Consider the following 19648-nt stretch of genomic DNA (forward strand, 5'->3'; position numbering starts at 1 on the left):
ACGCAGACCTCAGGCACCGGTGGAGACGAACACTGGCTTTATTGGGGCCTGTTCCTAGGAGCGGGCTCCAGGCCTCCCCGTGGGCGTCCAGCTGGTCCGGTGACCCCCGCCCATTCGGCCGCCTGGCCGCAGCCCCGCCGCCGCCTCGCCCGCCTGGGGTCTCGATCGGCCGGGCGCGGCGCGGGGCGGGCGGCGCGCTTCTCCCGCCAGGAGCGGCCTCCCCGCAGGCGCCCCGCCGGCGCCCGCTCGCGCAGGCCGGCGCTCCTCCCCCGTCAGAGCCCGGGCGTCAGGACATGCGGCGGGCGGCGCGGGGCGCTAGGGCGGCTTGCGGGGCGCCTTCCTCAGCAGGGAGCTGGCCGCCGCCAGGGCCCCGCCCTGCACGAACCGCACGAAGTTGTCCCCGGCCAGGGGCCCGAGCGCGTACAGGCCCTCCTGCTGGGCGCTCTGGTAGGTGTAGGGGTCCACGTCGATGGGGTTCCTCTTGGCGCTCGGGGGCTGCGCGGGGTCCACGGTGAGGTCGGCGCCCGCCCCGGGGAGGAAGGACAGGTCGGGGTGCGAGCCGATGAGCACCAGCACCAGGGAGGTGCTGAACACCTGCTGGCCGCCCCGCGGGTCCCGGAACACGGCCTGGCCGCCCTCCTTGAAGAGCAGCGGCCGGTGCTCGGGGAGGCTGCGGTAGCCCTGGTAGGGGCTGGGGGACAGGATGGACTGCTCGCGCATCATCTGGTGCACCTTGTGGTACTCGGGGTACAGCATCTTGGGCAGCTGGTTGAACACCAGGCCCGGGTCCTCCACGGGCCGGCGGAAGGCGTGGATCACCGGGATGTTGTAGTGGCGCGCGTAGAGCACCGCGTCGGCCGCCGACAGCCCCGCGCCCACGATGAGGATGGGGTCCGAGGCGGGGGTCACGGCGCCCGCCCGCACGGCCGCCTCCAGGGCCGACAGCTCGTGGTGGACGAAGGGCAGGGCCTCCCCGGGGATGGCCAGCCGGGCCGGGCTGTCGAAGGTGCCCGTGGCCAGCACCACGTTGTGGGCCCACAGCGCGAAGGGCCGCCGGGGCCGGTCCTCGGCCGCCAGGAAGCCGCTCACCCGGAAGAGGGGCCGGGGCGCTGGGGCGGCCGGGCTGCCGGGCTCGGGCCCCTCCCACTCCACCGCTGTGACCTCCGCGCCGGACACGAAGCGGGGGCCCAGGCCCTTCCTGGTCACGTAGTCCTGGTAGTAGTGCGCCATGTCCCCCGCCGTGGCCCGGCTGTTGCGAAAGCCCCTGGGGGAGGGCGGGGGGGTCAGCAGGACCCCGGGGACCTGCGGGCCAGCCCCACAGAGCCTCCGTCCCCCCCACCCCACCTGTAACGTGGGGCCCGACAGACACCTCCACAGGACGGCTGGGCCGGCTCCTCCGCCGGGAGCCCCCAACGCCCGTGCCTCAGTATCCCCACTCGTGAGTGGCCCGGCCCGCACCTCACCACCGACCACCACGCCATGACCTCAGGGGTCAAAGGAGTCTGGGGAGGCCCCAGGTGTCCATGACACGTGTCCTCAGCCACCAGCTCTGCTACGTCACTGTATTTCCACGCAGTGAGCTGAGATCTCCCACTGGAGAGCTTCGGCGGGCCGGGCACGGCCCGGGGTCTGCTGTCCCCCTCGGGGCAAGAGACAGTGGCAGGATGTCCCCTGGCCCGCGGGTTGTTTGCGGGTGACGGGCCGTGACTGGGCCGTGACTCGGGGCAGGGTCCCTGCCAGCCGGAGCGTTCCGTGTTCCATTCCCGCGCTCCCCAGGGACCAGCATGAGGCCCAGTAAGAGGAGGGCTGCAAACGCCGCTGCCCACCCCCCCTCCTTCGGGCCTGGGCCAGTCCTGTCCCTCCTCAAGCCTCAGTTTCCCCTTCTGCAGCGGGGAGGAGTGGGCAGATGGGTCTGCAAGGCGGCCTCACCTGCGTTTCTTCAGGATCCAGTCCTTGACGTCCAGGTCCGGCAGCCCCATCCACTGGCCCTGGCTCAGGGTCACCATGGAGCCCTCGATGGACTGCGTGGAGAGGCGCTGTGAGGGCCAGGCCAGGCCGCGCCTCCCGCACCCCCTCCCGAGCCCAGGGAGCAGGGAGGGGGGGAGGGGGGTCGGGGAGGGAGGAGAGGAGGGCGGAAGGTAGGGAGCAGGCTGGCCCCTCCCTGCCCCACTCACATGCCAGGCCCCCCCGGGCGGGTTACGGCCCAGGACCAGGTGGGGGACCGCCCGCTCCTTCTGCAGTCTCCAGGTGAGGACGGAGTCCGCGTTGCCCCCGAAGTCCGTGTCTGGTCGCAGGAGGGCATCAAAAAGCAGGGCCACGGGGCTCTGGCTGCGGCCCTCAAGGCCTTCAGACAGGTACTCCAGGTCCTGGGGAGGTGGGAGGGTCAGTGGGGTCACCACAGGGGGCAGAGTCCTCAACCAAGGGCCTGGGGGCGGGGCCTGGGGGTCATCCCTGGGGTCTGGGGGCGGGGCCTGGGGTCATCCCTGGGGGTCTGGGGGCGGGGCCTGGGGGCCATCCCTGGTGGAGGCCCTCCAGGAGCCCCCAGGGCCCCAGAGCACAGGCCCAGCAGACGGCTTCAAAGGGACTTGGGCACTCCCGGGCCTACTTTGTCCTTGTCCCCAGCTGGGGGGTGGAAGGGGGCAGGGAGGGATGCTGCCCAAGAGGCCGAGTCCTGGACCGTCCATCCCTGCGGGCAGCGGGGCCCCGCCTCCCTGGTCCTTGTGGGTGTTGGAAAACAACCCTGACTTCACTTCTCTCCCACTCTGTACGCGGCCTTTGGGGGCCCCTGGGAACGAAAGCCCTCGGGGGCTTTTTGAGGGTGGGGTGCCTGCTCCCTTCTGCCCCACCTCCAGCCACACGGGACTGGTTACCTGGTCCAGGATGGAGACCCCCGGAGCCTCGGCGAGCTTCCTCTGCAGCAGGGGGTGCGGGTGGACGGCGTCGGGCCTGGCGTAGGGCGTGTGTCCCGAGAGCAGGTAGGACAGACAGATGCCTGAGGGGCCATTGCCTGAGGGGACAGGCAGGGTCAGGGGGAGCCGAGTAGGGGAGGCGCCTGGGCCGGAGGTGGGCCGGGCGTTCATCTTCACGCTTCATACAGGAAAATAAAACCTTGAAGCCTTTTCTGTGCCCAGCAGCGTGTGAAATAATGAGCAGAGTAGAAGTGCCGAGTGCAGGGGCTGCGTGAGACCCCCTAACAGCACGGTGCGGGGGAGGGGAGGGGAAGTGCTGTTCTTTCTCCCCATAGGAAAGAGACACACCATTCTTTTTCTCCGACTGAAGCGTAGGGGCACAGAGCAGGCAGTGATGGGCCTGCGGTCACTCAGCAGGCACCCGGCACGCCGGGCCTGGCGTCCTGAGGCCTGCCCGGTCACGTGGGTGGGTAGGCGCCAGCACGGGCTGCTTCGGGGCTGCAGCGAGGGGTGTGGGGGGGCGAGGCTGGGGTTTCTGAGCTGCCTCGGTGGCACCCTCATCCGGGCCATGAATGGGCCCCGCAGCCTTTTTCTAATCGCTCCCTTCTCGTCACACCCAGGACCTCAGCCACTTGCAGACTGGGGTAAGGAAAATCCCCAGCACCCTTTGGCTCCCGGTGGGAAGTGCCGATGCTTGCATTCTGCCAGTGGCTGAGCCCCCCAGGACCCGAGGACCCCGCGTGGGTAGCGCGGCCAAGTCCTGGGTGATGGTGGGGCCCGGAGCGGGTGGGAGCCGGGCCTGCTCCTGGGGATCCCTAGGTCCTGTGTCAGCCTCCCTCCTTGGGGGGACAGAATGGAACGGCTAAGCATGATGCCAGCCACGCGGTCAGTGCCACACGCGTGCCAAGGGGCCAGGCCTGGCTTTGCCCAGCGCTGACCTCAGATGCCAGAGGGCACTCCCCTCTCCCCCGCCCGACATGGCACTCACCGATGATGATGACAGGGAGAGGCGCTGAGCTGCTGGTGCCCAGGTGACCCTTCCTCTGAGCGCTCATGGTTGGGCCTGGAAGCTGGCCTGGGGTGGGGGGCGGGAAGAGGGGAGAATGGCCCCTGGGTGAGACCTGTAGCCCACCACCATGTGCCCCCTCCCATGTCCCCCTCTCCCGTCCCTGTCCCCCACGCCCCACAGGCAGGCGGCCTCCCTTCCCTCCACCTGCAGCTCCATCTTCACACCTCCACCTCTGTGGGGGACAACCACCCACACCGATCGTGTCTCCCCCAGGATGCCTGCTCGGCCCAGCCAGGAGCCAGGCCTCCGGCGGGGTCAGCTGACAGGCTCCAGTCAGAGCCGCAGAAATGAGAGTTCCAGCTGGGAGGCTGTTGAGGGGCACGGGGTGTGTGTGGCATTTGAGGGCGCTCATCCCCTGCACAGGCTGGGGCTGGAGCAGCCTGGGGCTGCTTGGGGAGATGGCCAGGAAACCTGTGGTCGCCGGAGCATGCGCGACCCCTGCTGGCCACAGGGACAAATCACTCAAAGTGACCCAAACAGGCAGAGTGAGTGGCCTGTGCCCAGCGGCTTCAGGCCACTGTCCCCCATCTCCAGACGCCAAGCCCGGCTGCTGCCTCACCCACCAGCCACGGACACAGCCCCAGGAGAGCACCGCACGCGCGGGGAGGGCCACAGCACTAGCGCGTGCCATGAGCCGGGCGCTGTGCCCGTGAACCGGTGCAGACACAGACAACCTGATCCTGGCCACGTGGAGGGTAGCTCTGCTTCAGTCACCACGCCACTGGGCTGTCCCCTCCAGGCCCTCCAGGGCTCACCCCCCACACACACGTGAGGGGGGAGGGGTGGATGCGGGGCCACAGTCTCCAGAACTTTCCAGAAGCCTCTAGAAGTGGGCCTTCCTGCAAACCCTTCCCAAGTCCACAGAACCAGCTGGAGCCAGTTGTGGCCTCTGACGTATGCAGGGGACTCGGTGTCCACCAGCCGGCAGGTCTGGCTGTCGGGACAGGCAAGAGAGCCTGGGTGTTGCCCCCTGGTGGCCAGCACGATGACCGCGGGCAGTAGTCCCGAGGAGCAGGGGCTGCAGACAGGAGTCCAGCCCACCCCACCCCTCCCCCACCCCTCCCCCCAGCCCCCCCACCCTACCCCCTCCCCAGTGCCCGCGGTCCAGAGGGCTTTGAACAGCTCTTCACAGCTTGCAAGGGCTTTGCCTTAGCAGTCTCCTGAGCCAGCTGGATCTGAGTCAGGCTGCCTTGTTCCAGAGCCTTCTATGCTCCTCTCCCCAAAGTAAAACAGGTCCTGTCAGGGATGCCGCAGCCGGGCTGAACGTTCAGCACAGTGTGTGTGTGTGTGTGTGTGTGTGTGTGTATGCACGGACATGTACATGTATGTGCATGTACACACACACTTTACTGCCCAGTCCAGGGCTGGCCGGAGGGAGGAAGACCGCAAGCATGTGGTAGCCATGAGGTGCTAGCCGGAGGGAGGGTTTATCACCAGCTCCAGATGCCGATGTCCCCAAGGCTGGGTGGCCAGGGCTGAGCTGTCAGCATGCCCTTGCCTGAGGGCTTGGCTTTGGCCTTTGTCCTGTGTCATTTCTATTTAACCCCCATGTCTCAGATGAGGAAACTGAGGCTGGGGGGCGGGAAGACTGCACTCCAGTGGGGACCCGTGATACCTCCATGGTCTGAGCCTTCATGCTCAATCCCCCATCAAATGAGTGTGCCGCCCTGGCCGCAGAGGCGGGTCGGGGCTGGTGGCTCGTCCCTGGGCAGGGCAGGGGACATGCCGCTTCCTGCCGGGGCTGGGCGCCAAGTCCGGTTCCTCCTGACCCCCGAGGGAACCCCCAGATGCCTGGACAGAAGCTTCTGGATGCCACACACATGAGGTCACCAGCCAGGCCGGACCCCAGAGGTTCCTTGTGAGCCCCCCTCCTTGGCCTTGGATGAACCCGCCACCCTGAAAGCCCGCGCGCCGCTCCCCCCGCCCCTCCTCGGCTGCTCCGCGTGGGGAAGCTGGGGCCATCCACTTGTGGCGCTGGCTTGAACGCCCCTCTGGTTGGCAGGCCTTGAGGGAAATGCTAACCTTACACGCTGCGGGCTCGCTGGCCACCACGCACACACCATGTGGCTGTTTATTGGGCTCTTCTCGTGGCCTTTTGCCCCTTTGACCTAAGACCCCCAGAACGTTGGGTTTTCTTGTCTCCGTGGGACAAAACCCCATCCACACGCACCTTCCGGTCCAGCCCCGGGTCAAGGCGCAGGTCACCAGCCCTGACCAAGCACCCGAGGGCCTGGGGCATGAGGAAGTGCCACCTGCCATTACTCACCTGGGTGAACTCTTACCCAGCTGCCTGCCCTGGAGCCCAGGGCTCGGGCAGCTGCCCCGGCGGAGGCCCCACCCCTCTTCCCAGCATCCCTCTGGGGAGGAGCTGAATGAGGGACCCTCCTGGTGAGTAGGGAGGTGGCGCCGGGGGAAGCACCTGACCCCGCCTCCTCTTTCCTGCCTGCAGCAGCTGGGGGCTGGCCGGTGCCGGCCGGGGACCCAGATGTCCCGGGTGGGCCTGCTCGGGCCTCTGCGGGACGGGGGAGGGGACTGCTGCTGACCGCCTTGGACGCCACGCCAGTCCTGCTGGCCGGGCCACGGTCCCCGCGCCCACAGCCCGGCCCAGACACTCACCTGTCGGGCAGTGGGTGGAGAGGGACGGGCCCCGGGCTGGACGGGCACTTGCAGAGCCAGGGTCGGGGTACCTGCTGCGGGAGGAGGCGCAGGATGCCCCTCGGCGGCGTGGGATCCCAGAGGCCGGGAGAGGCCAGGAAGCTGGGGTATTTCAGGGAAGGAGGCGCGGCGGTGGGCGGGGCCAGGGAACTTTCATAAGCGTGAGTCAGCAGGGGCCCCTGGGTGAGTGAACTTGCCCCTGGGTCCTCTTAAAGGGCCCCTGCTGGACTACCGCCAGGGGGCACTGGCCCTCCTTCCAGCCCATCTCCCCGCCAGTCAGCCCCTACCCTGGAGCTGGGACCCTGAAGGAGGAACCAGTGACCCCAAAAGAGCCAGTCTGGCTCAGGCCCTAAGGGACATGAGAGTCCCTTAGGAGTCAAGAGCCGGAAGTTGGGGGGGTCCTCAGCTGCCTCCTCCCACCACCCACTTCCAGCCTCCGGAGAGAACACCAACAGGCACCAACCCATGGCGGGAGATCCCAGCTCCACTGCTTCCTGGCTGGAAGCTCAGGACCTGCGTCTCCCCATCCAGACAACGGGGCTGGAGGGGGGTGAGGGTGGAGGGGGGCACAGACGCCTGTTCCTCCTCCTCGGGCATGCTGGATCATGTCCTCATCCCTGCCCTCACGGGCATGGTCTGCATGGGGAGATGTGGGGGTGTCTGCTGAATTCTGGGACCAGAACCACACTCAGCACATAGTAGGTGCTCCATGTTTGCTGGACACGGGAAGGGGCCTCCAGTCCTTTGTACCATTCTCTGTGGTGGCCATGGTTACGCTGTCACCTGTGCCCAGGGGCCTGGGGGTGGCCCCCGGAGCCAGGGCTGGCTGGGAAGGCCAGATCTTCACTCTGAGAACAAGCTTTAGGAGGAATCCAGACACCCAATAATCAAGGAAATAACACTGTGACGCAATTTCCTAAAAACCAAAATAAATACCAATAAAACCAAACCCCAAGCTAAAGAAAATATTAACATGGGTTTCGCCCCCCGCCCCCCGCGCCCCTGACATGCCAGGCCGGGCCAGGCCATCTCTGAGCCAGTCCTAGGAGGAGAGGTCAGGACACGCGGCCCTGGCCTCCTGGCTTCAGCAAAGAGGTCAGGGGCCTCGAGTTCATGGACCAGATCTGCCTGCCCCCGCCCCGCCTCCCCCCCCCACTCCTGCCACCCCCACCCCTGCAGGCCTCAGGTCACAAGGGCACCGTGCTGGCTTCGGTTTGTTTTGCCTCCAAGCTTGGTTGGATTTCTTGTAAAGGCCTCAAAATTCTCCATCAATTGAGAATGAGGAACCACGGCTCTGGCTGTGTCATGGCACAAAGCATGCAGCCGTGAATCCGAGCTGTAACGTGGGCTTGGCTCTGTGGGCTCCACAGAGCCTCGGTTTACCCTTGGCTGTTGGTGTGCAGAGCGGCACGGCTCACAGCCTGCTCGGGGCTGCAGCTCTCTGGCTGGCTTCTAGCCCAGGGCAGGCGTGCTGTGAGCCCCCCCCCCCAAGCCTGTATTCCAGCTGTGACTTCTGCCCAACCTCCCAGACACTGCAGGTGCCTCACACACACCAGGCCCCCCCCCAGGGGAGGTGGGCGGGATGGGCGTGCAGTGGTAACGGAGCTGGGAGCTCTCGGCGCCACGCCACCCACAGCTCCTGGCAGCAACCTGCCTGTGGGTTTGCAAGTGTAAACTGAGGCAGAGACTCTCGGACTCTAACCCTGGAGCACCTTGGCTGCTGAGGGGAGGATGGTGGGGGGAGGGGCCCCCAGGGAGAGCGGGAGGGAGGCCTCGCCCCGGGGCTGGCCTGAGTCCCCCAGCCTGCTGCTGCTACTGTGTCCCCTCAGCAAGATCAGGACGGTGCAAACGGTGTGGGACAAGTGTGGACTCTCTTCTGGTGGCCTTGTTTACAGGGACATTATTGCACACTGAAATATCACATTGTTTGCACAGTACACAGCTGAGATGAAAACATACAAAAGTAGGTAAAAGGATGGTGGCCCGGGGGCGCCGAAGGGGCAGCCGCAGAAGGGCCTCCGCAGGCTGACCGTGAAAAGAAAACAAGAAAAAGAAAGGAAGAGCCGGGCGCTGGTGGCTCACGCCTGTAATCCTAGCTACTCAGGAGGCTGAGATCTGAGGATCATGGTTCAAAGCCAGCCCGGGCAGGAGAGACCATGAGACTCCTATCTCCAATAAACCACCAGAAAACCGGAAGTGGCGCTGTAGCTCAAGTGGTAGAGCACTCGCCTTGAGCTGAAGAGCTGAGGGACAGCGCCCAGGCCCAGAGTTCAAGCCTCACGGCCGACCAAAAAAAAAAAAAAAAAAAGAAAAAAGAAAAAGAAAGGAAGGAGGCTTTGCTGGGAGCCTGGCCTTTGGTTTCTCCTACGTGGTCTGATTCTCTTGCCTCGGTCATCCCGTGTGTGGAAAGCTGGGGCGTGTCCCCTATATGGAAGGTCTCCGCCGGCCCCTGAGCTACTGCCTCACAGGGTCTGCTGCTCTTGGATCTGGAGCTCCACGCCAAGCACGTGGATTTTTACTTTAAAAGCTTGGTTCTGGGCTGCAGGCCTTTGAGCAGGAGTCACCGCAGAGCCGGCGCTCCGGTACTCTCAGTTCCACCTCTCAGAGTGTGGCTTCTCTGCTTTCTCACGACTGGATTCTCAGCTGAGAGTTACCTTACAACATCTTCTCTTCGCGGTTTCCTACGCAGGCAACGCCATCCTGCAGTCTGCATAACCTGCCGTGGCTGCCCGCCCTGGGAGCCTCACTGGGGCACGCCGCCTGGTGAGCTCGGCGGCACGTTTAGTCCACGCACCCACCTCGTGTGGCGTCCGTGATCGCCTGCTCCCCAGCCAGACCAGGCCGGAGCCGCGGGGTGCGGTTGGGGCCGGTTGGGCGCAGCCAGGATCCTGACCCCACCGGCCCCGGGTCTGGCATGCAGGGACCAGCCCTTCCGGCACCTGACACACAACTAATATTTGTCCAGGGCCATGCTGTGTACAGAGCCTCGGCCCATACACCCCACTGATGTTTTTAGTAATGACTTTACTGATGAAGAAATACCCACAGGGCCAACCAAGGCCATGACAGCACTGGGGAAAGAGGAAAAGGGGGAGGGGAGGGGGAACAGAGAGAGCAGGGGGGTCCCACAGCCTGCCTTCTGGTGGCTTCAGGGGGACCCTGGGTCCTCAGGGGCCAGGCCGGCAGGGGAGCAGGCAGCCCCGAGAGCCACTGGAACCCCTGGACACAGACGTGGGGGCGGGGGTCGACGGAAGGCCCGGCCCCTCCCATCATGGGCATCTCAGCCTGCTCCTCCCGCAGCCCAAGCTGGAAATGCCACAATAATCAAGACCCTTGGGATCAGGTGACTTCCGGGAGCCTCTCGGCACAGGTGGCCTGCGCGGGCCACGCCCAAAGGGAGATGTGAAGGGAACGGCAGTGGGGAGCCACAGGGCCGGCGGGCGAGCGTGGAGTTTGAGCTCAGGACCTTGACCTCAGCAGGAGCGACCTCCACCTGGGCGGCGCCTCAGACCTTCCCCACAGGCTTCCCTGCTCTTGCCCGGGTCGACCTTAGACTGTGATCCTACCATCTACTCCCAGGTGGCTGGGATTGCAAGCATGAGCCACATGCCTGGTCCTCTTTCTCCCTCTCGAAAAAATATCAGCAGATAGCAATAGTGGAAAACAAAGGTTCCATTACGGTATTTTCACCTGCGCCTGTAATGAACTCCCCCAGCCTTCACCCTCCTCTTACTGCCGAGTCTAACCCCCTTCCCACCTCTCTGGCCCCCTTTTCTTCCAGAGTCTTCCCGGAAGACAAGCAGATTATGAAACTGCCCTGTGCGGGCTGTGGACGGGAGCTGGAAGGGAATCTGGGCAGGGAGGACGCTGGATGGGTTGCTGGGGACCAGGAAGAGTAGATTTTTTTAAAATCTGATTTCCATGACTTTGGTATAATTAATAGTAGTTCTGAGAGAAGACGATGTTCTGTGCTGTGCTGTCTGTGTTCAGCACACATGCCCAGCACAGGCCAAGACAGAGCCATCCCAGCCCGGTGAGCTGCATGGACGGCTTTGTCATCTGCGTGTGGACTTTCCTGGTGGGCTCCCCAGGCCTTTCTGAATACAGACCGTGGCACATCATGAAAGCCCCCGCCCATTCTTGGTGGTGGCGTGTGTGCGTGTCTGCGTGCGTGTGGAGTCAGGGCCCTGCAAAGCGTTCGCTGTGTGTCCTTGGACAAGCTATCATGCATCTCTGAGCCTCCTTCTCCTCGTGTATAATATGGGGGAAGTAGCCGTTGCTGGCTGGTGGGGACTGCTCACCACCCACTGCCTCTGGGCACTTGGGATCCGCTGACCTGCCTGTCAGGTTCCCGCAGGCCCGTGGCGTGGTGGCAGCGGCAGTGGACAGCGTGGGAAAGGCAGGTTCCCAGGCCTGCCCTCCACGCTGCCCTGAGTCTCCGGGGTGACCGCTCGGTGCGCCAGAGCCCGACAGCAGCGTAGGACTGGAAGCCCTCCAAGGCCTCACCAGAACCGAGCTCCATCCTGTCTAGGGCCCCAGCAAGCCCCAGAGGAGTGTCCAGCACGGGCCGAGGCCCCGGGGGCCCAGCCGTGCCCCCCCGCGCACCTCTCCACCCAGGGGCCTCTTCCGGGGCCTGTGCTAGGACCGACCCCGGAGCTGGCCGGAGCACGGGCTTCCCTTGGCTCGCGGCACCAAGGGTCCTGCTGGCCACCGCGAGGGTCAGCAGGGCAGGGCCAGCGCCCCTCCCACGCTGGATGACCCGGACGCCAGGCGGCCTCGCCTGTCCAGTCCGACGGCTCCACACCCAGGCTTCCGGGCCCGTTCACAGGCTGTGACCTGCTCTGACCCAAGGCCACTGCCTTGCGGAGAAGCCCCAGCGGGGCTGTGCTCTCTGGGACCCGGGCCTGTTGCTCATTGCTCACCTTTTTGCTCTAGCCTCCGTGCTGCTTAAAAAAAAAAACCAAAGTGTCCCTGTTTGCTGCTCTCTATGGCTTTCATGGGGTGGGGGGAAGGGCAGCCGCTCCCAGAGCTGTTCCCCTCTTCCCGAGCAGCTGGACATCCCAGGAAGCAGCTCTGGGCTTCTGGAAGGAGGCAGAACAGCCCCGATCACCCCGTCTTTCCCACAGGGCCTGCCCTTCCCACCGGCCATCCCCACTTCCCCGCCGCGCCCCAGGCGCCCCCCACACACACACCTTGCCCTGGACAAAGGTCTCCAGGTCCCTCTCTAGCCTGGCACTGTTTGCAGGAGCAGAAGTGGCAGAGTGACACCCCAGCTCTTGGCTCCTCGGGAGGAGAGGGCCAGGAGTGCCCGGAGCCTGGAAAACCTGCACGCGTCTTGGCTGCCCTGGAGAGTCCTGGGCGCAGGCAGGGGTGCTGCCGGCGGCCGCGGAGGCTCAGGGAGAGCTGGCCGCGCCCTGGCCTGCCTGCAGGCTCCCGGTCTAGCTGGGACTTGGTGATGGGCTGCAGCTGCGGAACAACACCTCCTGCTAAGCCCTGGACAGCCGGCTCCTCCCAAACAGCCCCGATTCTGGTACCAAGTCCTGCCGCTCCTTCCCCTCCTCCCTCACCCCTGGGGCTCAGAGCAGGTTCTGTGCTTGTTAGCAGCACCTCAATGGACAGCCACCAGGGGACTGAGCCAAGCGTCTGGCCGCCAGCCACCCTGGAGCACGGCCCCTGCCCAGCTTCCCAGCTCCTCTCCAAGCTGAAGACATACTTTCTCTTCTCTCTCTTTCCTTCCTTCCTTCCTTCCTTCCTTCCTTCCTTCCTTCCTTCCTTCCGTCCCTCCTCCTCTATCTTCTCCTCCTCTTCATCTTCTTTGTTGTTTTTGGTGCTGGTTCTTGGGTTTGAACTCAGGTGCTGTTCCTTAGCTTTTGTACTCAAAGCTGGTGCTCTACTACTTGAGCCACAGCTCTACTTTTTGAAGTCTCATGGACTTTCCTGCCCGGGCTGCTTTGAACTATGATCCTCAGATCTCAGCCTCTTGAGTAGTTAATTTGACAGGTGGGAGCCACCGGTGCCCAGGGGGACACAGCTTCTTTGTGGGTGCTTTGCTCTTGGAGGGGCTGAGATGTGCTTGCTCTCCACTGACGTCACCCCAGGCTGAGGCCGTGCGGCCTGGGCTGCTTCCGGTGAGTCGCCATGGCAACCGGTGCTGTCCCCACCGTCCCGGCCATCCTCTGTGTCCCTCACGCTCTGGAGCAGCCTTGGCTGGCTGCATATGGAGCTGATCTGCACGTGCTCTGCAGGAACCGTGCACAGTGTGTGACCCTAGGTGGCCCAGGAGACCCACGGTGAGCAAGGCCAGGACAAGGCGCCTTGTCGGCAGGACCTGACAGGCCCAGCAGCCTGGGCCTCATTCTCCCGTGTCTGGGAGCCTGCCATGTGGGCCTTGGTGCCAGCCTCAGGCCCAGGCAGGCCCAGGCAGGCCCGGAGGCGTGCCGGCTGGATGGAGAGGCGCAGACGGCAGTGGCTCAGACCATCCTCACCTGTGGGTGACTCCAGCGTGTGGGCCACGCACGGGGCATGGAGGCCGAGTGCTCAAGGGGCCGGCGAGGCCCTCGCTCCGCCCACGCTGCTCCCACGTGTGTCTGCGCAAGGATGGCTTTATCTGACCCAACTCCAGGTCGCCACAGCCTCTTCCTCCTCCTAATGCTGCCCTCCATCCTCCCTGATCAGCTGGGCAGCCCTGTCTGCTGGTGGGGGCCTGCCCTCCCCGTCCCGGGCTGACCGTGGCTTTCCTTCTCTGCAGCAGCGCACACGTCCTGGGCACCTCCTCCCAGTGACACCTCACCTCCTAGGCAGACACGCCGGCGTCCAGCAGGAAAGTGCCCCCCCCAGGGGCACCCGACAAGAGCTGGGAGGCATCGGCTTCCCCTTGAGACGCAGAGGCCTCTGGGGAAGGCTGAGAACCTGCCTCCTTTATGCCGCCCTGAAAAGTCCCGCACAAGGCGCTGCGCTGAGCGGTGGGCTTCCAGTGGGGAGCCCTGCCCTGGGAGAGATGGCAGCCTGGTGCAGAGATGACCGACGTCTGCCGGAGGGGGCTTGCTGGGGGCTTGCTGGGGAGGGAGGCGGGCTGCCCGGACCCCCCACCCCACACCTCAACCAGGCCTGACACGGAGCTCAACAATGACCAGAGATTTCAGGACAGCCCCGAGAGCAGGCCCGCCACCCGGCACTGCGGCTCCAAAAGCCACATGCCCACGAAGCTTGGCCAGGCCTTGGGCATCTGCCAACTTGTCCGGTGCATGGTGCAAAACGCCTCGTGGTAAAAGCTCTCCTGGAGCTGGCCTGATCTCCCCTCATTCATTCATTCACTCATTCGTTCGTTCACAAAGCTGGAACCAGGGGCTGAGCGGTGCGATCTTTTACAGGGGCCTGCGAGGAGGTGGTGCGGCTGGGCCTGCCCCTGGGCTGGCCTTGCATGAGCACCTGGTGCCCACACTTCCCTAACGCGGCTGTGCCAGCCCAACCAATGCGCCTGTCGGCTCTTCCAGCACGGGCCCCATCCAGAACGCTGGCCTCTCCCGGGCTTGGCCCCGGCCCCACACCCGCCCCTCCCCGTGGACGCCGCGCTCCGGCCCTGACCCTTGCATCGCCTGCGGTGTCCTCACCCCTCGGATGCAGTCAGTAACTTCAGGACACATGCGAGTCTGGGGTGTATGGCTGTCGGTCTTGAGGTCTCCCTGCAGGCCCCCGCACCCTCTCCGTTAACCCTTGGCTTTCACCCCGATGACACTTTGGCCTGTTCTTGATGCTGACACGGATGGAAATTCACATGGAATGTTCTCTCGGCTTCTTCTGCTCCGTCGTGTCCAGGCTGGGGGCCCTGCCGCCGTCTGAGGACGCGCTGGTGTGGTCCTCTGTGTCCGCGGATGGACACCCAGCTCTTGGAAGAATCCTGAGCCAGGCCATCTGCGTTGCTTTAGGTATTTGGACATCTGGACGGGACCCACAGGTGGGTCACACACGTCTGCGCGGAGCCTGCTGCCTCCGGCCTTCCGCAGCCGTTTAGGAGCACCCTTGCCTGCTCCGTGCCCACCGGCCTTTCTGCATGCCAGGCTGGCCCGGGCGCCTTGCCAGATCTGCCCTGTGGCTGCTCCGCCTTGGGGGAAACACTGTACGGCAGAGGCTCAAGGCCCCACCAGCCCGGCCTAGCTCCTCCATCTCTGCTTTTGCCCCTGGCCTGAGCCTCACCGAGTGGTTCTGGGAAGCCCTGCCTCCTCTCTGTTCTGCACAGGCTGTCCCTTGTGCCCAGGGCAATGCCTCCTCAGGCTCCTCCCGGGCCCCACGGCCTCCTCGGCCTGCAGCTGGCAGCCGCGGAGGGTGCTGTGTGGTCAGGGCAGGGGTGGCAAGCTGTTATCGCCAGCCATGTCCCCAGAGCCAAGCGGGACCCACCGCAGGCCCGCGGAGACATGCAGCAGAAACGGGCCAGGGCCGACGCCGTGGCTCACGCCTGTGATCCTAGCTACTCAGGAGACTGAGAGCTGAGGAGCTCACTCAGTTCAAAGCCCGTGATCTACAATTAACTGCCCCAAAGCCAGAACAGAGTAAAAAAGCTAAGGGACTGTGCCCGGTCCTTGAGATCAAGACCTAGTACTGGCCCAGAATGAAATACAGGGCAGTGAGACTGTGCCCTGTGGGCACATGCCAAGGCCTAAGTCCCATGTGGCAAAGTGCACAAGTACAGCTCTACAAATGGGACCTGGATAGACACGGGGCCTGCCCGGACCTCTGGGGACCTGCCCAGACCCCTGGGACCTGCCCGGACCCCTGGGACCTGCCGGGACCCCTGGGACCTGCCGGGACCTCACGGGACCTGCCGGGACCTCACGGGACCTGCCCGGACCCCTGGGGACCTCCCTCAGGCCTCTCTCTGGGTTTTTTCTTCTCTTTCCTGGTTTTTGGCCCTGTCCATTGTTTTTGCCTGTTCCTGATGCTGGCGTACATGGAATCACGGAGAATGTTCCGGCTGCATTCTTTCCCCTGGTGTTGTCTCTGAGACGCAGCCGCATTCCAGACCTTGTTCAGCCTCTTGGGCCCGAGTCCCTATGTCTTGACATCCGGCCTTTTCCTCGGCCTGTACCTGGTCCTCTACCATCCAGAACTTTTCTTGCTTCCTGCTTCCTTCCTCGGGCCCGGGGCAGCTGTGTGTGTAAATGCCTGATTTCTTCCTGTGCTCAGCAAGGTGTCCTTGATGTTCAGGATATCAGCACATTCTTGAAGTGCGCCAGCCCCGGCCCTGGCCTGGGCCACTCACAAAGCTGCTGGGTGTGTGTGTCTGTGGTGTGCGTGTGTGTCTGTGTGTGTGTGTCTGTGTGTGTGTGTCTGTGGTGTGTGTGTGTGGCCACTCACAAGGCCGCTGGGTGTGTGTGTGTGTGGGGGTACTGCAGCCTGAACACTGTTCCTTAGCTTTGTTGCTCAAGGCTGGAGTTCTACCGCTTGAGCCACACAATCACTTCTGTTCTTTTGGTACTGGCTGGCTTTGAACCGTGATCCTCAGACCACAGCCTCCCGAGTAGCTGACAGGCGCGAGCCGCAGGTGCTCAGCTGGGCCCTGGTCTTGGGATGCACTCCGGGGGAGGCCTACCGGCCGGTCGGCAGCCTGAGTGGAAGGTGACGCTCTTCGAGCACCAGTACGTCGTCCTTACTCTGGAGAAGTGTGTGGGGGCTGGCTCCGGGCTGCAGGTCGCGGTGTGCACAGCGCCAGGCTCCCGTGCAGAGCCCTGCTCGCCGACAGCGGAGGCTGGGGCCCTGACTCTCCAGCCCGCCTACCCACTCTCTCCCTCCTTCCCAGAGGCTGAGCCGGCCGCTGCTCCCAGGTCCCGGCGGCCTGACTTCTGGCAGGGGTTTGCTCTGGAGGGGGCAGCCGGAGGGGTGAGGCAGGAGGGGAGGGTGGAGAGGGCTGGGGGGGAGCCCGAGGGGGGAGGCGGGAGGGGAGGGTGGAGAGGGCTGGGGGGGAGCAGCCCGAGGGGGGAGGCAGGAGGGGAGGGTGGAGAGGGCTGGGGGGGGTCAGCCCGAGGGGGGAGGCAGGAGGGGAGGGTGGAGAGGGCTGGGGGGGGGTCAGCCCGAGGGGGGAGGCAGGAGGGGAGGGTGGAGAGGGCTGGGGGGCAGCCCGAGGGGGGAGGCGGGAGGGGAGGGTGGTCAGGTCTGGGGGGGGTCAGCCCGAGGGGGGAGGCAGGAGGGGAGGGTGGTCAGGTCTGGGGGGCAGCCCGAGGGGGGAGGCAGGAGGGGAGGGTGGAGAGGGCTGGGGGGCAGCCCGAGGGGGGAGGCAGGAGGGGAGGGTGGAGAGGGCTGGGGGGGGTCAGCCCGAGGGGGGAGGCAGGAGGGGAGGGTGGTCAGGTCTGGGGGTCAGCCTGAGGGGGGAGGCAGGAGGGGAGGGTAGTCAGGTCTGGGGGTCAGCCCGAGGGGGGAGGCGGGAGGGGAGGGTGGTCAGGTCTGGGGAGGGGTCAGCCTGAGGGGGGAGGCAGGAGGGGAGGGTGGTCAGGTCTGGGGGGCAGCCCGAGGGGGGAGGCAGGAGGGGAGGGTGGTCAGGTCTGGGGGGGGGTCAGCCTGAGGGGGGAGGCAGGAGGGGAGGGTGGTCAGGGCTGGGGGGCAGCCCGAGGGGGGAGGCAGGAGGGGAGGGTGGTCAGGGCTGGGGGGCAGCCAGCCCGAGGGGGGAGGCAGGAGGGGAGGGTGGACAGGTCTGGGGGGAGCAGCCCGAGGGGGGAGGCGGGAGGGGAGGGTGGTCAGGTCTGGGGGGGATCAGGTCTGACAGCAGCTCTCAGGGGCTGTGTGCAAAGCCTGAAGATGCACATGAGCAGGGCCAGCTCCAAGTGAGCTGTGGGAGGCAGCGTGGGCACCGTGTGGGCCCGGCCCCCTCTCCCTTCCGTCCTACGGAGGGGATGCCACAAACCGTCCTGAGACGGGGAGCCAGCGTGGGGAGGAGCCTGTCCTGCTCTAACGGCCTGTTAACCTCTTCACAGCAGGAGTGCTGGGTCGGACTCACACATCTAAACCCTTCGCAATCCTCCCTGGCTGCTGGAGCTCAGCCCGGGCCAGACTGGCCCCGTCTGGCTCTGTCCCCGTCTGGGATGGGGTGAGTCCTGGCCCTCTCCAGCAGCTCTCCCTTTGTCCCATGGCCTGGGCGGTCCAGGAGGCAGGCCGTACTTTTTTTGTTGTTGTTTTGTCAGTCTTGGGGCCTGAACTCTGGGCCTGGGCGCTGTCCCTGTGCTCTTCAGCTCAAGGCAAGTGCTCAACTGCTTGAGCCACAGCACCACTTCCGGTTTTCTGGTGGTTTACGGGAGATGAGAGTCTCACGGACTTTCCTGCCTTTGAACCGGGATCCTCAGATCTCAGCCTCCTGAGTAGCTAGGATCACAGGTGTGAGCCACACCCCCATGGCCACACATTTTTATGTCTGTTTCTTCTCTGAAGAAAAGATCCGGACACCACCAAGACAGGTGACCTTGAGCAGAGGAAGGCTTGATAAAGGAGACCACAGTCCCCTGAGGGGTTGTTAGGCCCTGGCCAGAGCTGGGGTGTGTGTGTGTGTGTGGTGGATTTAGCCATGAAAGCCGCGCTCTCGGCCTGGGCCTTGCAGGGATGGGGAAGGCGCAAACCGGCTGGCGGGGCCACATGGCCACACCTGCCTGTGGCAGTGGGGAAGCTAGGCCAGCCCCAAGGGGGTCACCGCGGGACGACGGCGCACAGCGCGACGCGCCACGTGGGAGTGAGCTGCCCAGAGACGGGCGTGAGCGAGGCGCTCGAGCTGAGGGGCCCGGGCGCAGCGTCCACTGTGGCAGGCAGCGGGGTGGCCAGGAGGTCATCCCGGGGTGAGCCTCACAGGCCATGCCTGAGCGGACCCCCGTGCCAACGGAGCCGGCGCGCACCGAGAGCCAGAGGAACAGCCGTGGCCGCCAGGGCTCAGGGGCCGGCCCTCCACGGAGGAGCAGGGTTGCCAGGGCCCTGCTCCAGGGCCCTCGGACAAGGCGCGGGTGCTGGCTGACCATCAGGCGTGCGGGGCCTCCATGAATCGTGCACTCGAGCCCGTTTCACAGCCTGGTCCTGGCCACAGCACTCACAGAGACCCCACGAGGAGCAAGCCGGCCCGCCGGCTCCCCGGAGACCACAGACAGCCTTCCTCCTTCCAGGACCGGGGAGCCGGCCGCCCCCCTCCCTGGCCCCTCCCCGGCCCCCGGCCGCCTCACCTGATGATGGACGGCCGGGTGCGGCGAGGCGGCAGAGGTGACCAGCTGGTGGGGGAGGAGCAGGTGCAGTGGAGCTGGCCGTCCCCCAGGGGACACTCCCCCCCCCCCAATTTGATGGCAGGGGAGCCGGGAGACAAGGGGCCAGGACGGCCTGTTTGTTGCATCACAAAGTCCTGCACGGGTGCCTGGTCAGTGAGGGCAGGCCCCCTCACGGCCACCCATCCCCACAGCTGAGGCCTTAGGTATCCACAGCCCCAGAGATGGTCCCGGCACGGACCAGAGAACTCCACTGTGGGCAGCCTGGCGCAGCGGGGGGGGGGGGGGGCAGGGGGGAAGAGAGGCCTGAGCTGTGGGAGGAGGGGAGGCGGCGGGCATGGGCAGCCCTGGCATCCTGCACCAGCTGAGCTCCCAGAGCCAGGGCTGGCTCTTTCCGCTCCCCCCCCCCCCGCCCCCCCCAGCACAGGCCTCGGGCCTGGGCTTTCCCGCTGGCCCGCAGCTCAGGGGCAGACGCAGCAGCGCCACCTAGGGGCAGCAGAGGGGACCGAGCCGGGAGTGACAGCCAGGGCCAAGCACATGCAGGGCCGAGACCCGAGACCGGTGTATGGTCAGGAGGTCCAGGGGTGCGGGATGAGGCACAGCTTTGAGAGGCGGGGTGGGTGGCTGGAAAAGGTCTTTTCACATCCCTTTCATCCCAAGCAGGGATGGGGCTGGGGTCAGGGGTCTGAACAGCACCAGTCAAGGGCGGCTGGGGGCTGCATAGGCCTGAGCAAACCAGGCCCCCGTGGCGTAAAGGCTGCTCTGGCCACCCCTGCGGAGACAGCCCGGCTTGG

The 19648-nt window shown here is 65.4% G+C and overlaps 1 protein-coding gene across 5 annotated transcripts; it reads right to left on the minus strand.

Moving 5' to 3' along the window:
• Window positions 1-188: 188 nt before the first annotated feature.
• LOC138822871 (oxidative stress-induced growth inhibitor 1-like) lies at window positions 189-18914 on the minus strand. 5 transcript variants are annotated; one of them, XM_070015837.1, is made up of 6 exons: window positions 18819-18914; window positions 3898-3984; window positions 2871-3007; window positions 2175-2366; window positions 1930-2021; window positions 189-1264 (listed from the first exon to the last, which is right to left on the minus strand). In XM_070015837.1, the coding sequence occupies exons 2-6, from the start codon at window positions 3962-3964 to the stop codon at window positions 316-318; spliced, it is 1437 nt and encodes a 478-aa protein (XP_069871938.1). In that variant the 5' UTR covers window positions 3965-3984; window positions 18819-18914; the 3' UTR covers window positions 189-315. The 5 variants fall into 5 exon arrangements, with proteins under 5 accessions (XP_069871938.1, XP_069871939.1, XP_069871936.1 ...); XM_070015838.1 differs by lacking the exon at window positions 18819-18914 and adding an exon at window positions 9288-9414; XM_070015835.1 differs by lacking the exon at window positions 18819-18914 and adding an exon at window positions 6595-6762.
• Window positions 18915-19648: the final 734 nt, after the last annotated feature.

This window comes from Dipodomys merriami, unplaced genomic scaffold, assembly GCF_024711535.1.
Source record: "Dipodomys merriami isolate MVZ:Mamm:240054 unplaced genomic scaffold, mDipMer1.0.p SCAF_116, whole genome shotgun sequence".
Lineage (NCBI taxonomy): Eukaryota > Metazoa > Chordata > Mammalia > Rodentia > Heteromyidae > Dipodomys > Dipodomys merriami.

Bases quoted from the DNA above. Each gene is read 5' to 3' on its own strand.
- LOC138822871 (XM_070015837.1), bottom strand. From the start codon at position 3,964: ATGAGCGCTCAGAGGAAGGGTCACCTGGGCACCAGCAGCTCAGCGCCT. The intron at 3,008-3,897 runs GTGAGTGCCATG...CTGTCCCCTCAG, and splicing joins TCTCCCTGTCATCATCATCG to GCAATGGCCCCTCAGGCATC. The intron at 2,022-2,174 runs GTGAGTGGGGCA...CTCTCCACGCAG, and splicing joins CGCCCGGGGGGGCCTGGCAT to TCCATCGAGGGCTCCATGGT.